Source organism: Lepisosteus oculatus, chromosome 8 (assembly GCF_040954835.1).
Source record: "Lepisosteus oculatus isolate fLepOcu1 chromosome 8, fLepOcu1.hap2, whole genome shotgun sequence".
Lineage (NCBI taxonomy): Eukaryota > Metazoa > Chordata > Actinopteri > Semionotiformes > Lepisosteidae > Lepisosteus > Lepisosteus oculatus.
This window is the reverse complement of record NC_090703.1, coordinates 27,792,389-27,817,487: the sequence shown is the minus strand read 5'-3', so window position 1 is coordinate 27,817,487 and position 25,099 is coordinate 27,792,389. Positions and strand designations below refer to the sequence as shown.

The 25,099-nt window shown below is 38.5% G+C and overlaps 1 protein-coding gene across 4 annotated transcripts in view; it reads left to right on the top strand.

Annotated features, from left to right (window-relative positions):
• The window catches only part of mid2 (midline 2), a 508,198-nt gene that overhangs the window by 471,036 nt on the left and 12,063 nt on the right, over nt 1-25,099 (top strand). For all 4 annotated transcript variants that reach the window (XM_069193421.1, XM_015351122.2, XM_015351120.2 and 1 more), the window contains one exon: nt 13,155-13,316. In XM_069193421.1, coding sequence (XP_069049522.1) covers nt 13,155-13,316 — 162 coding nt within the window. The remainder of the gene's footprint in view (nt 1-13,154; nt 13,317-25,099) is intronic.

Below are 25,099 nucleotides of genomic sequence, written 5' to 3'. Positions count from 1 at the left end.
ACATAAAAGCTTGCTTTTAACAGAGCTTTTCATAATTTCTAAAAACGGAAATTATTAAATCTGCGACAATTCTCATTCAACCAGAGTGTAAAATATCACAAGGGTCCTCAGACTGTACAAAGACTGTATTAAAAGATACTTATATCAGATACATGAGAATCCAAGCTTTTTTATCTACGTTTTCTTATCTTCGCTAAGAAGTAGTCTTTAAAATTTATCACACAGTAAAAAGTCAAATTTCTGGGGCATCCGTATACCAGAGATTATGGTACTGCTTCAGAAGGGTGTCAGCCAGTCAGATTCCAGGACCAGAATGTTCTGTTTTATAATTGAGAATATGTAATCACGTATCTAAAGAAATTAATAATGATATTAATTTAAGGATCTAAATATCTAAATCTATGTATCTATATAGCTGGTAGTATTACTGTTTTTCACTTTCTTTGTAAACACATTTTGTTAACACCCGAATTGCAGGTGGATTCTGTTATTTGGTCTGTTATGGTCTGTAGCTCAAATCCTGCTTAACTAAAAATTAGACATGAGAAGAATATTATTGGACAATGTTGTGAGGCTCTGGTGGAATTTTTCTGTAAACTGAAGAGTTATAGAGGAGACAGGTTGTGTATCGCTTCTTTTGACACTTGTAAAAAAAATTCCAATGTTAATGCGACATGGAAGATAATGTGGTGTATTGGTCCTTAGTGAAAAGATGTAATCATTTAATCTCTTTACTGTGCACATTTTAATCCGCTTAGTATTGAATATTTATATGGAATTTTACCACTAAAGGGACATTTTAGTAGCTAAGCATAAAACCCAGAGGAGCATAATGAAGGTCATAAACAATATTAATTTAGGAACATAAACATATTATGTAAAATGTATGTTGCTGTTATTGGTATTTTAAAGAAAAAATACACACCAATACTCAATTTCTCCCTAAACATTTTAAGGACCAAAGTCTTATGTGGTTGACCTTACGATCGTATTACTGTAATATCTGTATTGCTGTTTCATTGCATGTCACACGTCTTGCCTCAGTGGCGTCACGGCTTAAGCAACTGATTTACAGTACTGTATAAATGTGAGGTCGAATGTTCAAATCCAGCAATTGCTATGAGTTTTCTTTTAACAGAAACACTAAAATAGCAATTATTATGGACACTACAGTATATTGACATTTTTTATATTTCAAAATAACACGTTTGTACTGTATGTACAGTACACAGCAGTACCACAGGTTGAACTGTAGGGCGCAAATCCACCTGAGCCCAAAAGCCCAACGTTATGTGCATTCGCCTGGCGCAACACAGTTTTCATCACTCTCTGTGGGAGTGCTGGCTGTGACGAATTAAACCGGTTTCACAGGTATTTTCAAAGTAGAAGTCTTCCAGCAAAAGACACCCCCCCCCCCTCCAAAACCCCTTTTTTTTGTAAGTACTTACTGTACAGTACTTACGGTAGTACTTCTCGCGTTAAGAAAGCTAGGTGTTAGCATAAACTATTAGTAATCAATAATATTAAATTTAGCACTGTAATAAATTGTGCTGATAATCAATTCTATTCTACTCTGAGAATGTAGGCAGGAGGAAGAAAGCCCGGGGTCTTTTCACTGATAAACTTGTGTCAAGCTGTCAACAAAACCCAGCTGTCAAAAAAAATGTTTGTTTTTTTTTAAAAGTCAATTGTGTGTCCATAATATTGCTATTTTGATATTGCTATTGCTACTGAGTCTCTGTGTGTTCAGTACATAATTTGTGAACCAACCGGTTTCAGAGGTATTTTCAACCCCCAGCCACTGTTGTTTCATCGGTTGTTATCCTGTAAAGCGCTTTGAGGAGCCACCTTTAAAGGCGCTATATAAAATAAAGTTTTTTATTATTATTATTATTATGAACATTGATCATATTTTCCTCCCAGAACTTGTAAATTGTTGTTGTTATCCTGTAAAGCACTTTGAGAAGCATACTGTCCAGCTTGTCAGGTGCATTCTCTTGTAAAATAATAAGTAGAGCTTGTGGTTTATTAGTGCTCCACTTACACCAACCCAATGTAAATACATTTTGTCTCCAAATCCACCACCACTTGTATGAATCATAGTCCTGCCAAACGATGCAAATTCTACTGCAATGGTTGTGTGCAGGAATTATTCAGTATGGCATCTCCATGTTCAAGTAAACACTGCTCTGTGTGCAAATTCAAATGCATTTAAAAAAAAAAACTTTTTTTTTAAAAAAAGCCATCTTTAAAGGCACTATATAAAATAAAGTTTATTATTATTATTAATATTGATGATATTCTTCCTCCCAGGACTTGTAAAATTGTTTTTGTTATTGTTGTTATCCTGTAAAGAGCTTTGAGAAGCATACTGTCCAGTATATTGTATTTCATTGCACTTTGACAGATTGTCTTATAATCATCCAAGAGGATATTCCTCCCAAGAGGATAGAGAGGATATCCCAAGAGGTATCCAGGTAATAGTGAAACAGGCGTACAGTCTGGGGAGATCGCCCATTTTCCATGTAAATAGTTCCCTGGTTCCGCACCCCTTGGTGTCTTTCTCTCTCTCTCAATTCAATTCAATTCAATTCAATTCAATTCAAGGTGCTTTATTAGAATGACCGATGGGTACAATTAGTGTTGCCAAAGCAAATGAAAGTAATGATATTTACATTAAACAAAACAAAAAATAGAAGTAAAATAAAATCTACAGACATATTACAGACATTTACAACAAAGACATATTATAAAATATTGACATATACTGTAGGCGGCTGGAGCTTTATTGGGAGACAGACTCACTGTTCCTCAGGCTGTGACAGGAGATCACATACTGGGCTGCCAGTTCAACTGAGTTCCCTCCTCCCTCTCCCAGTAGGATTTGGACCCGTTGTGATTCTGGCAGGTGTGGGAACTCTGGGATTAGATTTCTGAATTTTGGGAAGAATGTTTCTCTAATCCCAGAGTATCTGTCACAGTGCAGTAGGAAGTGCACCTCTGTCTCTATTTCTCCCCACTGGCAGTGGGAGCACAGCCTGTCTGGGCAGCCAGGTCTGCCTGTGTCGCCCAGTTTCTATGGCCAGGCTGTGATCACTGAGCCTGTACTTCGTCAGGGTCTGTTTCTGTTTGTTGTTTCTTATTTTGGTCAAATATTCAGCTAGTGTGTATTGTCTGTTTAGGGTTCTGTGGCATTCCAGTTTATGTTGTTGATTGTGTGTGTGTCCCAGTGTGTGAGATATTGCTGTTTGATTTGTGCTGTGATGTGGTTGAGTCTGGGTTGTGGTGCTCTAGCAGTGCTGTCCTGAGGCTGGTTAGTGTCGGTGTGGCTCGTGGTCTCTCTCTCTCTCTCTCTCTGTCTCTCTCGGGCCCGCACTCTTGGTGGGCTAGTCTTGTGTTTCTCTCTCGGCTGGGTGCGGGAGTGCTGCTGGTGGGTGGTGACGGAGAAAAAATAAAGCACAGTTTTTAACTCCACAAGTTTGAGTCTCTGTGTTTGTCCTCAATGAACCCAAATGCATTACATTTGTAGCGGCAAGGCTTATTAAAATACAAAAATTAAGTGTTGCTGTGCTTTCCCAAATGAGGCCCCATCTGTCTCTTCATCTCTGTGGTGCAGCCACAGAGAAACCATTCATGCAGGCTGATTTAAGGTTTCCTTTGATAAGGGACAGCTCCCAAATGGGGATGCACTTAGCTAAGCCTGGCTATCATGATTAATGGTCATCCATTGGCGCCTATCTGTCTAGGGAGAACCAGATGGAAGTGTCAGGAGTAAGTGACTCGTATCTCACCTTGATCAACCAATCAGGGACTGGTAGGGCCGAGTAACCCACGTGGGTCTCTGATGCCCATGAAACTTTCACCCAAAGAACGAGCTGAAGTTCCTCTAGGTAAAAACAGGCAACACAGAGAGCCTGAAGGAGAATTTCTAAGAAGAATTCCAGGGGTGCGAGACAATTCCAGGGCAGGACGGTCCAGGAGCAGATAGGCTCCCAACGGCAGGACATTCTCGCAGTGCACCTCCTGTCCATCCTGAGACTCAGCCCGGACAATCATGTAGCGGCCAGTGTGTCCGAGTGCCAGAACTTTCCTTTGTTCTAAGAGTCGAGAGCGGAGGTTGCCAGTGTAACCAAAGGATCCACCTGAGGTTAGCATCAGCAGCAAGCCTCATGAACAGGTCAGAACTGTGGACAGCTGAATCAGTATTCAGAACTAGCGCATCATCAGGAACGAACCAATCTTCTTCCTGACCTGCTGGGACCCACAGTCACTTTACTCCTGAGCACAACTTCGCTAGTTAAAGCCAACACTAACTAGCTGGTCTTCAGAGAGCAGCACCGCAGGAGTCACCACCAAGCCGCAACAGCACAGCCTGGCACCGAGCCAAAGAGTGCGGATTGGACAGCAATAAGCCTGCAGCTGTTTCTTTGTGCCTGCAGGAGATCTGAATCCCCAGAGATTGGATGAGTATTCACCTTCACTGCATTACAGCTCTAGAATACAATTGTTGTCCAAACCAGTTGATATAAATTTAATTCCTAAGAGTTATGTACTTGTTTTGAGTATCTAATGTAGAAGTTATAACCAAGTTCATTTACGAAACGGTCTAAATGAATGATATACTGAACGTATGTCCCCTTGATATGTATAACTCTTTGTAACTGAATGAATATATATTTTTGTATTCTGATAACCCTCACGATAAGATCTGTTAGATTTAAATGCATATTTTATGTATTAATAACTGTATTCTTGTGTATTAGTACCTGTGTGTGCGTGTTGTTTGAGTTATACCTCATGGTTTGATTCTAAGGCCAATAAAAGAATCAATGTTGTGACTTACTGCTACAATTAATAATTGTCCCAGTATATGCCCAAACCCCTACAGAACTGGTGCCTCGTGAGAGCACACTACACATTGGTGTCAGAAGCAGGAGGAAGGACAGTGAACGGCTGATGATGTCAGACTCAGAGAAGCGCCGGTTCCCCCAGCAGCCGAGTGACCCCCTAAAGCCCAGGGGCCAGGATGACTCCTCAGCACCGCCAGGGGCCACAGCCCTTATCACGGCTACCCCACGGTGATCTACTCAGCGGAAGAGAGGCCCTTTCCCAGGTTGCCTCAGGCCGTGTGGCAGGAAGGAGACGCCAGACCAGCGAGGTCCAGCCCGCCACCCCTGCTCCAGCCTGTGCCAGTGAGACCGAGTCGTTATAATGGGGAGATCCCATGGTCTCCGGTGGAGATTGTGGGCCACCTCACCGCCGTCCTGGAGGGGAAGGCCTGCCAGGCGCTGCTGGATGTACCCGGGGACCAGCAGTACAACTATGCGGCGTTGGCGTGGGCCCTTTGGAGGCGTTTTGGAAGGAGAGGGGAGGCACCGGGACTGCTGCAGGCAAGGTTGGCCCAACGCTGCTGCCTAGCGGGAGAGCCACTGGGTCCATTCGCCGCAGACATGGCCTACTTAGCCCGCCAGGGTTACCCTACCCTTCTACTGAGGGTACCCTTCTAGAAAGGGCCCACCTTCTACTGAGTAGGTCACCGTGGGGTAGCCCTGATAAGGGCTGTGGCCACTGGCGGTGCTGAGGGGTCGTCCCAGCCCCTGGCGGCTGCTGCTCGCCCCCAAAAGGCGCTTTAGGGGTTACTCGGCTGCTGGGGAAACCAGCGCTTCTCTGAGTCTGACATCATAGGCCATTCACTGTCCATCATCCCGCTGCTGACACCAGTGTAATGAATTTGGGTTCGTTCGGGACGAACACAGAGACTCAAACTTGTGGAGTTAAAATCTGCGCTTTATTTCTTCTACGTCACCACCCGCCAGCAGCACTCCCCCACCCAGACGAGAGAGGGACACAAGACAAGCCCACCAAAGCCCGAGAGAGACCGACACCAAAGGGTGCGCAACCAGGGAACTATTCACATGGAAAATGGGCGATCTCCCCAGACTGTGCGCCTGTTTCACTGTTACCTGGATACCTCTTGGGGGATATCCTCTATATCCTCTTGGGGGATATTCTAACAACAAGTGATTATAGGACAATCTGTCAAAGTGCAATGAAATACAATATGCTGGACAGTATGCTTCTCAAAGCGCTTTACAGGATAACAACAATAACAACAACAATTTTACAAGTCCTGGGAGGAAGAATATCATCAATATTAATAATAATGATAAACTTTATTTTATATAGTTCCTTTAAAGGTGGCTTTTAAAAAAAAACTTTTTTTAATGCACTTGCATTTGAACACAGAGCAGTGTTTACCTGAACATGGAGATGTCATACTGAATAATTCCACAACCATTGCCCTGGAATTTGCATCGTTTGGCAGGACTATGATTCATACAAGTGGTGGTGGATTTGGAGACAAAATGTATTTACATTGGGTTGCTGTAAGTGGAGTACTAATTAGCCCAAAGCTCTACTTATTATTTTACAAGAGAATGCACCCGACAAGCTGGACAGTATGCTTCTCAAAGCGCTTTACAGGATAACAACAGCAATAACAACAACAATTTACAAGTTCTGTGAGGAAAAATATGATCAATATTAATAATAATAATAAACTTTATTTTATATAGCACCTTTAAAGGTGGCTCCTCAAAGCGCTTTACAGGATAACAACCGATGAAACAACAGTGGTTGGGGTTAGAAAATACCTGTGAAACCGGTTTGTTCACAATGTACTGTAGACACAGAGTGTTACACCAGTGCATTAGCATGTTAAAGTGATTCCATTGAGGAGCCGGGGGCGATGATTGTTTTGTTCCTTGATATCTGATCTGCAAGGCCATTTGGCTGCAGCGAATGTGAATTCTGTCTGGCATTACCAGATTGTGAAAAAATAAAAGTATTTTAATCAAGATTCCCTTATAAAATTAACGTGAAACAAAACAAAAACTAAAAATAAGATATGTGGACATCCACAACATAAACATATCTTAAACCATTTACATATATTGTTAAATTATTACTTTAAATATATACTTTAGGTTACTGAAACAGCCAGTTAATAAAATCGTTGCAATTTTGTTCTTGTTTGTAGGTGGGGATATTCTGACAACAATTGATTTAAAGACAATCTGTCAAAGTGCAATGAAATACAATAATTACGGTGGTTAAAGGTCAAATTCTTCCGTGACAGGGGTACCTTTAAAGCGCAGACGACGACACCGAAAAATTTTGGTGCGCCCTCTCTTTAAAGCCTTGGCCAAATACGATGACAGTATGTACAGTTATAGTTCAACCTGAATTAAAAACTACTCCTATTTGGCATTTTAGTTATGGAGGCGGAAAGATGCCCCCCCATCTCTGGGTGCCTGAGTTGTCGCTATTTTATCCATTCTGTGTCCGAGTCGCAGTAGGTAGAGACACGTTCGAAAAAAAGTTCATCCCAGCTACAATACATTATTTTAAATATTTGTGGTAAGAGGGAGCATAACATCAGTTTTTACTGCTAGTAATTAGTGTACGATCTATAGTTGAAATCTGAGCCTAAATAAAAAGAAAAAGAGCATTTTCAGAGAGCAATTACTCTGTGTTTATGTAGAATAAGTGATTAGTTTTATGAGCAAGCTAATTACTTATTCGTTTAAAACGCTATATAGAATAAAGTTTATTATTAATTTGCTGGACAGAATGGTGAACATTATTATGCAGAAGACAAAGATAAAGATTTACATTAAAAGATATTTAATTAAACACTGGTTTGTGATTTAAATGGAAATGGGGGTGATGGGAACTCTTAATCTAAATAAAAATAAAATAAATAAAACAGGTTTCGATAGTTAATAACCACTTTTTATGCACGAAACACAGGTGATTTTTCTTCCTCCTATTCAGCTTAGAAATCTGTGTACGCTGTAAGGTTTTTACTTAATTAAACTTTTAAAATATGCGTTTGGAATAGAAACAACATATGTTGTTGACTTCCTGGTGTGTAGAGCAGATCAGCATGTCTTTTTTCCCCAATCAGAGGGGTGTCAGATGGTGTCAGCCAATCACCATTCTGAAGCCCTACCGTAATCTCTGGTATAGGGAGACACCAGAATTCTGTCCTATGGTATAGATAGATAGATGATAGATACTTAATTGATCCCGTGAGGGAAATAAAGTAAATCATTTTCATTTTAGGAAATTATGAAACGCTTGGTTAAAAGCAAGGAAGATTGTCTGTTATAGTGGACATAAAAACAAGAGTTTGCTGCGGCGTTATTGGAAACCCAAATTTAACAAAAAATCGCTGACATTATATCCTAGAAGACACAGACAGGTGCCAGACCGGGAGAATGCCCACAGCGTAAAAGATAATGCCTGATGAACTAGGGATTGGACAGTTTCCAAGTGCTTGTACAATCGATGGAAATGTTCAAATAAATGTGCAAAAGAAATAAACAAAATAATCATTTATTTCTTTATCATATTGGCTAGCTAATGTCCTCTCTTTGCTAGTTAGTGGCTGTGTTTCTGCATGGGGTAGCAACGGGTGACTATATTCTCAGGCGGAAGATGTAAACAGCTTAATTTTCATGTTAAATATTTTTTTTTTTAAATTAAAATGAATTCTATACAGCAATCACATATTTGGGTACTGTTTCATAAAACTTTCATGCTTAAAATGTTTAGGGAGAAATGAAAGATTGGTGTGTATTTTTTCTTTAAACTACCAGCCATACACAGTACAGTTTACATACAGTAATATGTTTATGTTCCTAAATTAATCTCGTGTATGACCTTCAGATGCGTTATGCTCCTCTTCTTTTTATGCTCAGTTACTAAAATTTCCCTTTAGTGGTAAAATTTTATATAAATATTCAATACTAAGTGGATTAAAATGATTCAATCTTTTCACTACCGACCAATGCACCACGAGTGCCTGAGTTGTTCATTTTGGCCAGCCAATCAGTTACTGCGGTGCACTGCGGTGGCTTGGGGGTAGTTGCGTGCGGTACGTGTTTGTTCCGTGCATTTTGAATGGCTGCATCTGTACCTACTTCAGGTGAGTAGCTTCATCAGCAATGCCTAGCAAAAAAATGCAAAAAAAAGTAATAGCTTGTTCACAGCCGAAATGTTGTGTTTTCTCTCTTTTATTTTCAGCACAGAATAAACCTATTACTTGTTCCTTTACTGCATTATTTATTTATCCATTTCAGCTAAATGAGGGCATTAAATCAAGTCAGAATCTCAGAGTGCCAATTGTAAAAATAACCCTTCTTCCCTTCAACTCTTGTTTAACAAAGAAGCTTGTGATGAATACCATCACAATACCATCAATTAATTTATCCAGATACACAAATTCACGCCAGAACCAACAACAAACTATAATAGTGGATTATTTTTATGTATTCACTATATAAGAAACAAAAACAAACGGATGTCAAAATGCTGAAATGTCTACTTGTGATATTTTAGCTGCTTAGTTGCATGATTCCATTTTCATATAACTATCAAGTGATGTGAAATCACTACAACATGTATCTTTTTACAATAACAGCAAGTGGCGTTCTTACTATGTATTCTTAGAAAAGGATAAAACATTTAAACTTTTTATGAAGTACACAATATAAGCTTAATAATGTTAGAACAAGCACATTGAAACCAGAACCCACTAAGTTACCAAGTTAAAGACTTTGATGCGTAAAATATTAATGAAATTAACTTATTTATGATGAAGGTGGAGGGTTGTGTACTTTTGTCCAACTGAGCAATCTTGCTTTTATAAAATATACCAACCTTTTAATGTTTAATGATAAACATGCTATTATACACAGTTTGAAATTATTAAAAGTTTAAAAAGTATACAACTTAAATTCTTAATTGAAAAAAGATTGTCCTTCTGCAGTGACCAGGATTTGAAACCGGGTGTATGGAGGTGTGTTGCTCTTTGTAGCCTACAAAGGAACAAGATAAGTTTAATTCCGTGTTCAAAGTTGTGTCTCTTTTCTTTTCAGAATTTCAGGAATTAAGCTTTAATGAATCCTGCTGTTCATTAAAATGAAGTATGCGGGGTCACAAGATGAACTCCTCTATAACTCTTCAACTTAAAGAAAAATCCCCCCTTAATCACAAAACCATCTCTAATAATAATGTTTCCAGATTCACACACTCACTCCAGAGCCATTTTCCCAGAAACAATTAACTTCCCAATATGTCTTTGGACTATGCAATACTGTACATTATTTGTATTTTGCAATCATAAACTGCATAATGATATAATCGGTATATAAATATATGGTATACACAGTAAATAGAGTATGGTACTGTAGTGTGCTCTGTTCGTCTAAGTCTCTCGTAATGTTCGCGAGGGGACTCTGCTCTCTCGTGCTTAATGTTAAGGGCGGCGGCTATCGCGGCAGTGGGGTCAATAAACGCACTGTATTCTTGGATAAGTGCTTGACAAAGCTGATCAAAATCATTACAGACTTCTTTCATCTGCCTAGCCATCCACTCATGTACAGCTCTGCTGGTAGTTTTCCTGACCAGAAACACTTTCTCCTGTTCTGTGGCATTTGGCAGGTACTGCAGCATATACCCGAGGTCCTGAATATAACTCTCGATATTATTCTCTCACACTGCGGGGTCAAATCTCTCTATGTCCTTCGCTAGCTCTCTCAGAGAATGGAGATTTATTCTCCTAGTTTCTCCGCTGACGGAGATATGACGGAGATTGTGGTCAGACTTGTCGCTGCTAGAGAGAGTGCTTAATAGCGACTCGAATTCAGACCTTTTAGCAACCATCGTTAAACTTAAAGAGTATTACTTTTAAGTACAAAATCACAGTTTTACCACAGAAAACCTCAAGATCAAGTATGCAATCAACCTGGTAGATCACAAAAGATCGCAAAACAATCAAGCACTGCTTAAAGAGCAAGGAGAACTTTTTTTCCTTTCGGCTTTCAGCACACCGTATTGTCGTGTATGAAACCAGCAGCATTTTATATGAATTATTCCGCTTGGTTAACTCATTTCAGTCTTGCCACAGCCGACCCAGGGACGCCAATAAAATGTAGTGTGCTCTCTGAAGGCACCAGTTCTGTAGGGTTTGGGCATTTACTGGGACAATTATTCATTGTAGCAGTAAATCACAAAATTGATTCTTTTGATGGCTTTAGAATCCAACCATGCAATATAACTCAAACAACGCACAAACACAAGCACTAATACAGGAGGATACATTTATTAATACATAGAATATGCATATAAACCTAACAGATCTTATCGAGAGGGTTATCAGAATACAAAAGGTATATATTCAGTCAGTTACGAAGAGTTACATATATCAAGAGGACATACGTTCAGTATATCATTCATTTAGACCGTTTCGTAAATGAACTTGGTTATAACGTCTACATTAGATACTCAAAACAAGTACATAACTCATAGGAATTAAATTGATATCAACTGGTTGGGATAACAATTGAATTCATGAGCAGTAATGCAGTGAAGTTGAATACTCATCCAATCTCTGGGGATTCAGATCTCCTGCGGGCACAAAGAAACAGGTTCAGGCTGTTGCTGTCCAATCCACGCTCTCTGGCTCGGTGCCAGGCTGTGCTGTGCTGCTTGCGACGGTGCGCTGCTGATGCTCACTGACCGGCTAGTTAGTGTTGGCTTTAACTAGCAAAGTTTGCGCACAGGAGAAAAGATGACTGTGGGTCCCAGCAAGTCAGGAAGAGGACCGGTTCGTTCCTGATGAAGAGCTAGTTCTGAATAGTGATTCAGCTGTCCACAGTTCTGACCTGTTCACTGTGAACAAAGGAAAGTTCTGGCACTCGGACACACTGCCCGTTCCGTGGTTGTCCGGGCTGAGTCTCAGGATGGTCAGGAGGCATGCTGCGAGAATGTCCTGCCCTTGGGAGCCTTCTGCTCCTGGGCCGTCCTGCCCTGGAATTCTCCTTTGAATTCCCTTTAGAAAAGTCCACAGAATTCTCTCTGGACCTCTGTGTTGCCTGTTTTTACCTGGAGGAGCTTCAGCTCGTTCATTGGCTGAAAGTTCCATGGGCATCAGTCCCACATGGGTTACTCGGCCCTACCAGTCCCTGATTAGTTGATCAAGGTGAGATATGAGTCACTTACTCCTGACACCTAGGAATGCAGTCCAGATGTCCATCTGGCACTCCCTAGACAGATAGGTGCCAATGGATGACCATTGATCATGATAGCCAGGCTTAGCTAAGTGCATCCCCCTTTGGGAGCTGTCCGTTATCAAAAGAAAACATCTTTAAATCAGCCTGCATGAATAGCTTCTCTGTGGCTGCACCACAGAGATGAAGAGAGAGATGAGGCCTCATTTGGGAAAGCAACACTTAATTCTGTCTTATTAATAAGCCTCGCCGCTACAGTACTGTATGGTTTTAAAGACCCTACAGTACAATATGTGTGAAATACATTTTTATAATCCAAATTTAAAGTTAAATTGTTTCAGATTATCCGTTGCTGAAATTTGGATTGAGACAAAATATACATTTTCTCAATGTGGATGTAAACCTGAAAGAGGCATATCTTGTTCACAACAAGTTATCATAATAATTTTTACATATATCCAGCTATGTAAAAATAATAAGAAATGGTCTGTCTAGGAATTGAACAAGTTAGTTTTTGTGTAGCAGGAAGCCATGTAAACCAGTGAGCTAAACTGCCACTTGAGCACTATGCGCTACATTACAGTCTATGAACGTTTCATTGATCAGGATTTGAAACCTGGCATTTTCTGGTGACAGCCCAAATGCTCCACCTGCCATTTTACACAGGAGTGCAGTCTAACAAAATTATATATTTTTAAAAAGGACAGAGTGCTGCTGTTACTTGAGGGGTGCATGGCACAGTGTGCTGCATTATCTGGTGTGCATTCTGAATGGCTGGATCTGTATGCCGCACCACAAATCATATTCAAACTACATTGCTACATTGTTAAATAACAGCTACATTCTAAAAAAAATATCTTCATTATTTTGGTCCACATTTGCAGAGATGTATTTTTTTATTCACAGTGATGAAATGTGAGTTTTTTATCATTCACAAGTCTATGGACAGTTATAATTGTCAACCTATGAGTCAGTACTGTGTTCACCTGTTATAATCTTCTTTTGCCAAAATGGTGGACAATTTTTAATGTGAATTGACAGTTCATCCCCACTAATTTTTTTCTTTGCTTTTTACAGGTTTATACAACTCTGTTGACAGCTGGATGATTGTCCCCAACATCAAACAGAACCACTACACAGTGCATGGGCTGCAGAGTGGCACACGTTATGTTTTTTTTGTCAAGGCTATAAACCAAGCTGGCAGCCGAAACAGTGAGCCTGCCAGGCTCAAGACCAACAGTAAGTTGTTAGTTGTATTCAGGAGTTAACTTTTAGAAACAAATACATTCACTAACTTAACTCACCTTCTCTAATTTAAGGCATCTGACAAACAATATTCTAATAAGTGTCAAATGTGTAAATGGCTTCCTTCAATGTTTTTCTAGATTAGGCACATCAAAGGTTGTGATTTGGTTTTATAAATAATGTCAAGTCTTTTTGCCCTGCTGGCCAAAAATATAACGTGATATTTGATTTAATCTCTTTAGTCCATTTGGATTAGCAAAAGTTTCCAATTAAATAAATTACACAAGGTTTCTGTGTAGTCCCTGCTTAAGTATAACCCGTTTACCTGTAGTTAAATTATAGCATTGTCCCAGTAGTTTTCTGTTCCAGCAAATTCATTACAAATGAGATAGAATGAATTTCTGAATGCTATGTATAAAAAAAACTTGCAGCTTACTCAACAATTCTTAGATGATCACGAGGAAGTGTATTGCATGTCTAATGGTCTAACCCCATTTTCCCCATTTTTAATTAAATGCCTTTATTGGTTCACAATCTGACAACGCAATGTAAATCATTATCTTTGCATTCTAAGTTCCTTAATTCACTTTAAGCATAGCTTTCTCACTATTTAAATTTATATAATATATTTATATATATAATAGAGATAAGCTCTCTATTAAATCTCAGATCAAAGATCAAACAGCAATATCTCATACACTGGGACTGATCTGTGATCTGTGATGTGGTTGAATGTGAATTGTGGCGCTCTAGCAGGCAAAGTTGTCTGTGCCGAAAAATAAAAAACAGTTTAAAAACTCTTAAGCATACTGTAGTTTTTGTAAGACCATTAGACATGCAATACACTTCCTCGTGATCATCTTAGAATCTTTGAGTAAGCAGCAAGTTTTTTTAAATTTTATATACACACTACTGCTGACATCAGGAAGATTCCTATACTTTACTCAGAAGCTTACTAAAAATAGCACCAATGGTGATCAAACCAAATATTTTTACACAGAAGACTGACACAACTTCGCACTATGAATCTGTTTTTCTAAGAAAACTTGTGTCCATGGGGGGAGGTGTCTTTCGCTGGAAGACTCGCCCTCTTCTATGTTGAAAATACCTGTGAAACTGGTTTAGTTCGGCACAGCCAGCACTCCCGCAGAGAGTGATGAAAACCGCGCAGTGCCAGGTGAATGCATAACATTAATGTAAGGCTTTGGGGCTCACTTCGATTTGCACCCTACAGTACAACCTGCGGTACCGCTGTGTACATACACTACGAACATGTTGTGATATTTAGAAATATAAAAAATGTCAATATACTGTAGTGTCCATAATATTTGCTATTTTAGTTTTTCAAAGAAATGTTTGTTTGTTAAAAGAAAACTCATAGCACTTGCTGGATTTGAACACCTGACCTCACACTTATACTATAAATCAGTCACTTAAGATGTCACACAACCAAGGCAAGACATATGAGAAGCACTGAAACAGCAACACACATACAGTAATATGGTCAGAAGGAACACGTAAAAACATTTTGAAATAACCCCATGTAAGACTTTGATGCTTAAAATGTTTAGGGAGAAATGGAAAATTGGTGTGTATTTTTTCTTTAAAATACCAATACCAGCAACATACAGTTTACATAATATGTTTATGTTCCTAAATTAATATTTATGACCTTCAGATGCATTATGCTCCTCTTCTTTTTATGCTCAGCTACTAAAATTGCCCTTTAGTGGTAAAATTCCATATAAATATTCAATACTAAGCGGATTAAAATGTGCACAGTAAAGAGATTAAATAATTAAATCTTTTCAGCAACGACCACTACACCACAAGCCCAAAAGCACAACATTATTAATAATATCTTCTGTGTCACATTAACATTGGAATGTTTTTTTACAAGTGTAAAAAGAGGCAATACACAACGTGTCTCCTCTATAACTCTTCAGTTTACAGAGAAATTCTGCCAGAGCCTCACAACATTGTCCAATAATACTCTTCTTGCATCTAATTTTTAGTTAAGCAGGATTTGAGCTACAGACCATAACAAAAAATTCAGGTTCAGGTGTTAACAAAATGTGTTTACAAAGAAAGTGGAATACAGTAATACTACCAGCTATATAAATACATAGATTTAGATATTTAGATCCTTAAATTAATATTATTATTAATTTCTTTAGATACGTGATTCCATATTATATTCCCTATTATAAAACAGATAATTCCGGTCCTGAAATCTGATTGGCTGACACCCTTCTGAAGCCATGCCATATTCTCTCGTATATGTACACCCGAAAATTTTGACTTTTTACTGTGTGATAAAGAAATTTTAAAGACCACTTGTGTGTAGATAAGAAAGCGTAGATAAAAGAACTTGGATTCTCATGTATCTGATACACATATCTTTATCTGCACACTTGAGATCCTTGTGATATTTTGAGCTCTCGTTGACTGATAATGTCATATAGTTTAAATCATTTTCATTCTTAGAAATTATGAAACGCTCTGTTAAAAGCAAGGGAGTTTTTATGTCTGTTATAGTAAAAGAAACTGCCTGACGAATTGGACAGTTTTTCAGTGCTTGTAAAATCGATGGAAATGTTCAAATAAATGTGCTAAAGAAATAAACAAAAAAGTCATTTATTCCTTTATCATATTGGCTAGCTAATGTCCTGTCCTTGTTAGTTTGTTAGATCAACGAAATTTAGGAACATAACTGTGGTGTTACTTTTTGTCAATTAACAAATAAAGTATTTTCATTTAAAAAGAAGTTTACAAAGAATGTGGACCAGCATAATACTTTGAGTTTACAGCTTGTCCAAGGTCATTCATTATTAATACTATTAGTAATATCTTCGGTAAAGGCTTTGATGCATAAAATATTTCTGCATAATTAAAATATTTATGATAAAGGAAGGTTGTGTACTTTTGTCCAACTGAGCAATCTTGCTTTCATAAAATATACCAACTTTTTAATGAATGATGATTAACGTGCTGTAATACACAGTTTAAATTTGAAAGCTCAAATGTTGTACATGAGAGGTTAAGCTTTATTGCCTCCTCCTGGCAGTTTTACAAGGTGATTCCGGATACTTTCCGGTATGACGTCAAATGTCGTGATACACAGCTTGATACTGCGTTTTGATGCTCTCCATGAGACAAACAGGCTGGTAGAGAGAAGCTTGAAGATAAAGCACAGGGTCAGCACCCCTAGAACAACAGGGGTTAAAGGCCTTGCTCAGGGGCCCAACAGAATAGGATTCCTCTGCTGACTACAGGATTTGAGCCGGCAACTTTCCAACTACATGTGCAGATCCTTAGTGACAGTGCCACCTTTCTGCCCTTACATCCGCTGTCTGTCACCCGCACAGAAACAAACAGCTATTCGGTGGTGCTGAATTCAAATGTTCACAGAAGGTTCTCGCCCAAAGTTGGTCACTTTCAGACTTCTAAATTCAGATTAGTGAAATGTCGTGCTTATATTGAATTACAAGGTACAAATTCTTCATGTTCAGATTAACGAAAATTCATAAACTGAACGTTCTTATACCCGGTTATGAGTGTATTTCAGTTTTCTTATGAATCTATTTTTAATATCATATAAACATAGTACATTTTGGTAGAGAAATAAAACAGGACAGTTAAGTGGCTTATTATTACAGCAATCATTCTAATTAAGAATGACCAATAGTGACAAAGAATGGCATAAAGAGTGACATACAGTATAGGACAGCTGAAAGTATAACTAAAAACATTTGCTGCAATATAATACCTGACTGCCATCTCTAATGGCCCCAAAGCTAAGCATATTAAGTATTAGTACTTCTATTTTCACTAATTTCTGCAGTTCTCACAGTTTCAAAAACAGTGTCTTCCATGTACATTAATTATTGTTCTGCAATGATTTTACATTTGCATTCTTAGAATCCTTCTATTGTGTTTAGAAATCTTGTAGACTTTGTAACACAATTTACATAGTGATGTTTGGAGGGACCTCAGTAACCTCAATATGTAGAGTGTATAGTGTATAATGTATAGTATTTAGGTTATGTACAACTGCAAGGTTTATAACTACTAAATCCTATAAAAAGGAAAGAAAGAGTTGTATAACATTAAAAACAATTAACAAATATTTGACTAGTAATAATATTACCTTGTTGCATGGACAGCTCCCCCATTTCAATGAAAACACAACACAATTTTAAGAAATAAACTTAACCTTTTAATTAATCTTAAACTAAGCTCATAGGGACTTAGATGTGTGAAAGTGTCATAGTAGGTATCTTAGATACAGCTTAGTTTAGATTCAGAAGGTTGGCAGATACATAGCATCATTTTACTTGGGGGAACATCATATGATAATAATTTCATGCTTCGACCCATATGCATGATAAATAATTTGTGCATGATCTCTCCTGCTAATACCAAAAACCCATCTGCTTTTCTTCAGGATTGAGACATCATCTGTTATCCAATCATATCTACATGCATTTCAGGCTTCTTCACTGTAGAAGATATGTGTGTCCATATGCATATTGAATAGAATTTTAAAGAAAAAAAAGACCTGTTTATCTGTAAAAATTTAAAATGCTTGTTTTGGGAAAAATCTGATTTCCACTTTAAACACCTACAGATAAGTGTTCCTTTCCCACAGGCCTGTTCTTCTAAACATTGCTAAACATTATATAAAAAGATTCAAGGATAACAATCATTTCCAATTTATTTTAGAAAAGAATATACTGTGCATTTGAAAATGAACAGTATTGGGAAAATGATGTGAAATTCATTATTTTTTGCAGTGTACTTCTGAAATTTGCATTTCGGATCAAAAGATAAATATAAGACAAGTACAAAATGTCAATTTTTATTTTTGTATATTTTATCCGCTTTTATGAATAAAGTATTTGAATTGAATTAAACCAGTTGAAATGATTTTAAGTCCCACTCTTCACAGTATCCACTTTTGCTCATTTATGTTTTTATTTGATAATTATTATCATTAAACATTGAATACATATTGTTATGACCTTACAAATATGTCTAGGGTTTGACCAAAAGCCACAACATAAAAATAACACCTGAGAGATCGGATTCCCCTGGAAAAACAAATCAATTTTATTATCGATCACAAATCCAGGGAACCACAAGTCAACGTTTGTAATCAAATTGGGAGGGAAAAGGCAAAAAAGAGAAAAAAAAAGCAAAGCTAACTGACTATAAAATAAAAATAAATAAAAAACTAGATAGACTAGAACCGGGAAAAAAAGGTGGTCATGCCTGAACAATAAGGCCATACCAAAAAAGTCTACCACATTCTACACCGATCTACACTAACCATACCAAAACTAAAAACTATACATCGCTCAACTATCTCTCCATTCCCAATATCCGATCTGTCAGACCCCCCGTTTGCAGTCTTGTCTTCTCCTTTTAAATGCTCCCACTTCATGTACTTAATTAATTAATTGGCAACACCTGGAAAAAGAAAAGGAAGCAATTAGAAAAAATTCTAACCAAGGACCTTAACAATAGTGATTTAGAGTGTATAAAAATAATATAAAAAATGTTAATATAGTGTACATAATATGTACTATTTTATTTGTTAAAAAGGAGTCTTAAAAGAAAGAAAGAAGAAATGAAACACAATGTTTCGGCTGTGGAGCCTTCTCCAGGTTTAAAGGTTCTTGACACCTGAAGAAAGCTCCACAGCCGAAACATGTTTCTTTTCTTCTCTTTTCAGCATGTAATACACCTTTACTTGTTTCTTTTATATGTTCAAAAATATGTGAATTTAACCTTATTAGAAAATTACAATGCACTTCATTTAATAACAATCCGTCAGTTCATAGGATCCACTGTCAGATAGTCAATGTTATTTGTCATTTGGGAAGGACTGAAACACTTCTAAGACTGAAACACAACATAGTGCTAAGCATTAGAATGCTTTAACTATCTAGATTTGCTAATTTTAAAATATATTAGCTTACTTCTTAATTATTAATTTAATAAAACTAATACAGATGCAGTCATTCAAAATGGCTGCTACCAACAAGCCACTGCAGTCTACCATAGTAAGTGATTGGCTGGCCAAAGTGACCGACAGGGGCACTCGTGGTGCATTGGTCGGTAGTGAAAAGATTTAATCATTTAATCTCTTTACTGTGCACGTTTTAATCCACTTAATATTGAATATCTATATGTAATTTTACCACTAAAAGGAAATTTTAGTAGCTGAGCATAAAAAGAAGAGGAGCATAACGCATCTGAAGGTCATAAACAATTTTAATTTAGGAACATAAACATATTACTGTATGTAAACTGTACTGTATATGGCTGGTCTTGGTAGTTTAAAGAAAAAATACACACCAGTCTTCCATTTCTCCCTAAACATTTTAAGCATCAAAGTTTAATGAAACGGTCCCCAAATATGCGATTGCGGTATAGATTGAATTTTAATTAAAAAAAAATATTTAACATGAAAATTAAGCTGTTTACATTCCTCCGCCTGAGAATATAGTCACTCGTTGCTACGCAACGCAGAAACACAGCCACAGGTAACTAGCAAAGAGAGCACATTAGCTAGCCAATGTGATAAAGGAATAAATGATTTTTTTATTTCTTTGCACATTTATTTGAACATTTCCATCGATTGTACAAGCACTTGGAAACTGTCCAATCCGTAGTTCGTCTGCATTTTCTTTCTGTGTCTTCTAGGATATAATGCCGGCGATTTGTGTTAAAATTGGGTTTCCAATAACGCCACAGCAAACTCTTTTTTTATGTTCACTAAAACGGACAACCTCCCTTGCTTTTAACTGAGCGTTTCATAATTTCCTAAAATGAAAATGCGACAGAATTCTTGGCTACCCCTATACCAGAGATTCAGGATGGTGATTGGCTGACACCATCTGACACCTCTCTGATTAGAGAAAAAAAAACTTGTTGATCTGTTCTACATAGTAGGGAGACATGAGGACATGCTGCTTCTATTCGAAACGCATATTTTAAAAGTTTAATTTGGAAGTAAAAACCTTACAGCATACACAGTTTTCTAAACTGATCAGGAGGAAGAAAAATCACCCATGTTTCGCACATAAAAAGTGGTTATTAACTATCGAAACCTGTTTTATTTATTATATTTTTATTTAGATTAAGAGTTCCCGTCACCCTCATTTCCATTTAAATCGCAAACCCCTGTTAAATTTAATATTTTTATTGATTCACAATCTGGCAATGCAATGTAAATTGTTACCTTTGTCTTCTGCATAATAATGTTCACCTCTCTGTCCAGCAAATTAATAATAAACTTTATTTTCGTCGTCTCCCCTTTAAAGGTACCCCCTTAATATTGTATTTCATTGCACTTTGACAGATTGTCTTTAAATCAATTGTTGTCAGAATATTCTGACCTCCAAACAAGAACAAAATTGCAACGATTTTATTAACTGGCTGTTTCAGTAACCTAAAGTATATATTTAAAGTAATAATTTAACAATATATGTAAATGTTTAAAGATATGTTTATGTTGTGGATGTCTTTAGATTGTATCTTATTTTTAGTTTTTGTTTTGTTAAACATTTTATAAGGGAATCTTGATTAAAATACTTCTATTTTTTCAGACAAAATTCACATTCGCTGCAGCCAAATGGCCTTGCAGATCAGATATCGAGGAACAAAACAATTATCGCGCCTGGCTCCTCAATGGAATCGCTTTAACATTCTAATGTGTTGGTGTAACACTCTGTGTCTACAGTACATTGTAAACAAACCAGTTTCACAGGTATTTTCAACCCCCAGCCACTGTTGTTTCATTGGTTGTTATCCTGTAAAGCGCTTTGAGGAGCCACCTTTAAAGGCGCTATATAAAAAAAAGTTTATTATTATTATTATTATTAATATTGATCATATTTTTCCTCCCAGAACTTGTAAATTGTTGTTGTTATTGTTGTTGTTATCCTGTAAAGCGCTTTGAGAAGCATCCTGTCCAGCTTGTCAGGTGCATTCTCTTGTAAAATAATAAGCAGAGCTTTGGGCTTATTAGTGTTCCACTAACAGCAACCCAATGTAAATACATTTTGTCTCCAAATCCGCCAACACTTGTATGAATCATAGCCCTGCCAAATGATGCAAATTCCGCTGCAATGGTTGTGTGCAGGAATTATTCAGTATGTTATCTCCATGTTCAAGTAAACACTGCTCTATGTGCAAATGCAAATGCATTTAAAAAAAAGTTTTTTTTTAAAAAGGCACCTTTAAAGGCGCTATATAAAATTAAGTTTATTATTATTAATATTGATGATATTCTTCCTCCCGGGACTTGTAAAATTGTTGTTGTTATTGTTGTTATTGAGTAAAGCACTTTGAGAAGCATACTGTCCAGCATATTGTATTTCATTGCAGTTTGACAGATCGTCTTATAATCACTTGTTGTTAGAATATCCCCCAAGAGGATATTCCCCCAAAGATGTATCCAGGTAACAGTGAAACAGGCGTACAGTCTGGGGAGATTGCCTGTTTTCCATGTAAATAGTTCCCTGGTTCCGCACGCCTTGGTGTTTCTCTCACTCTCTCTCGGGCTGGCGGGCTTGTCTTGTGTCTTTCTCTGACTCTCTTTCTCTGTCTCTCTCGGGCCCGCGCCCTTGGCGGTTTTGTCTTGTGTCTCTCTCTCGTCTGGGTGCAGGAGTGCTGCTGGCGGGTGGTGACGGAGAAGAAATAAAGCACAGTTTTTAACTCCACAAGTTTGAGTCTCTGTGTTCATCCTCAACGAACCCAAATTCATTACATTGGTGTCAGAAGCGGGAGGATGGACAGTGAACAGCCGATGATGTCAGACTCAGAGAAGCGCCGGTTCCCCCAGCAGCTGAGTGACCCCCTAAAGCACCTTTTGGGGGTGAGCAGCAGCTGCCAGGGGCCGGGATGACCCCTCAGCACCGCCAGTGGCCACAGCCCTTATCAGGGCTACCCCACGGTGACCTACTCAGCGGAAGGGGGACCCTTTCCCGGGTCACCTCAGGCCATGTGGTAGGAAGGAGACGCCAGACCAGCAGGGTCCAGCCCGCCACCTCTGCTCCAGCCTGCGCCAGTGAGACCGAGCTGTTATAATGGGGAGATCCCATGGCAGATGTTTGAGGCCCAGTTCCAGATGGCGGACTGGGCAAACGGCTGGTCTCCGGTGGAGATGGTGGGCCACCTCGCCGCCGTCCTGGAGGGGAAGGCCTGCCAGGCATTGCTGGATGTACCCGGGGACCAGCGGTACAACTATGCGGCGTTGGCGTCTGCCCTCCGGAGGTGTATTGGCAGGAGAAGTGAGGCGCTAGGACTGCTGTGGGCAATGTTGGCCCAATGCTGCTGCCTAGTAGGAGACCCACTGTGTCCAGTCACCGCAGACGTGGCCTACTTAGCCCACCACAGTTACCCTACTCTCCCAGAGGAGGCCCACCGGGAGATAGCACTCCAGGCGTTCCAGGATACAGTCCTCATGGACTGGGGCAAGGTAGAAGGGGTGTTTCACCATCGCAGCCCCAAAGTGCACGGTGAGTGCCCTGGGAGTCTGGCTGACTCGGTGCCCGGCAGGACACCAGGCCGCAGCAGGGTGATGGTCGATCTGGTGTTGACGAGGGCCTGGCAGGGTTTGCCCTCGGTGAGGCAGGGAAGAAATAAGCCCTGGCTGTGGCCAACCCTTCCTACAGCAGGTGGGGTGAAGCGCTCTTTCTGGCTCTCCGGAGCGGGTGAAGCGTCGCTCAAGGATGGCCTTCCCCCCTTTAGGCCACCCCGCTCCCATTTCTTGACGGCCTCCACAGTCCCCGGGGTTGGGGGAACCGGCAGTTCTCTGAGTCCGACATCATCGGCCGTTCACTGTCCATCCTCCCGCTTCTGACACCAATGTAATGAATTTGGGTTCGTTGAGGATGAACACAGAGACTCAGACTTGTGGAGTTAAAAACTGCGCTTTATTTCTTCTCCGTCAGAGAGAGAGACACCAAGGGGTGCGGAACCAGGGAACTATTTACATGGAAAATGGGCAATCGTATGCCTGTTTCACTTTTACCTAGATACCTCTTGCGGGATATCCTCTATATCCTCTTGGGGGGAATATCCTTTTGGGGGATATTCTAACAACAAGTTATTATAAGATGATCTGTCAAAGTGCAATGAAATACACTATGCTGGAAAGTATGCTTCTCAAAGTGCTTTACGGGATAACAACAATAAAAATAACAATTTTACAAGTCCTGGGAGGAAGAATATCATCAATATTAATAATAATAATAAACTTTATTTTATATAGCGCCTTTAAAGTTGGCTTTTTAAAAATTTTATTAGCACAATTTATTACAGTGCTAAATATTATTGTTTACTAATAGTTTATGCTAACACCTAGCTTTCTTAACACGAGAAGTACTTCCGTAGGTAAGTACTGTACAGTAAGTACTTACTGTACTTACTGTACTGTATTTAAGTACTAGTACTGTAAGCAAAAAAAAGGGGTTTTGAAGGGGAGGGAGGTGTCTTTCGCTGGAAGACTCGCCGCCTTCTACTTCGAAAATACCTGTGAAACTGGTTTAATTCATCACAGCCAGCACTCCCGCAGAGAGTGATTAAAACCGCGCAGCGCCAGGTGAATGCACATTAATATGTTGGGCTTTTGGGTTCGGGTGGATTTGCGCCCTACAGTTCAATCTGTGGTACCGCTGTGTACCGTATATACAGTACAGTACGAACGTGTTATTTTCAAATATAAAAAATGTGAATATACTGTAGGAGAAATTGAGTATTGGTGTGTATTTTTTCTTTAAAATACCAATAACAGCAACATACAGTTTACATAATATGTTCATGTTCTTAAATTAATATCGTTTATGACCTTTATGATCTTCGTTATGCTCCTCTGCGTTTTATGCTTAATTACTAACATTTCCCTTTTGTGGTAAAATTCCATATAAATATTCAATACTAAGCAGATTAAAATGTGCACAGTAAAGAGATTAAATGATAAAATATTTTCACTAACGACCAATACACCACATTATCTTCCATGTCGTATTAACATTGGAATTTTTTTTTACAAGTGTCAAAAGAAGCGATACACAACCTGTCTCCTCTATAACTCTTCAGTTTACAGAGAAATTCTGCCAGAGCCTCACAACATTGTCCAATAATATCTCTTCTTGTGTCTAATTTTTAGTTAAGCAGGATTTGAGCTACAGACCATAACAGACCAAATAACAGAATCCACCTGCAATTCGGGTGTTAACAAAATGTGTTTACAAAGAAAGTGAAAAACAGTAATACTACCAGCTATATAGATACATAGATTTAGATATTTAGATCCTTAAATTAATATCATTATTAATTTCTTTAGATACGTGATTACATATTCTCAATTATAAAACAGAACATTCTGGTCCTGGAATCTGACTGGCTGACACCCTTCTGAAGCAGTACCATAATCTCTGGTATACGGATGCCCCAGAAATTTGACTTTTTACTGTGTGATAAATTTTAAAGACTACTTCTTAGCGAAGATAAGAAAACGTAGATAAAAAAGCTTGGATTCTCATGTATCTGATATAAGTATCTTTTAATACAGTCTTTGTACAGTCTGAGGACCCTTGTGATATTTTACACTCTGGTTGAATGAGAATTGTCGCAGATTTAATAATTTCCGTTTTTAGAAATTATGAAACGCTCTGTTAAAAGCAAGCTTTTATGTCCGTTATACTAAAAGAAAATGTCCGACGAACTAGGGATTGGACAGTTTTTCAGTGCTTGTACAATCG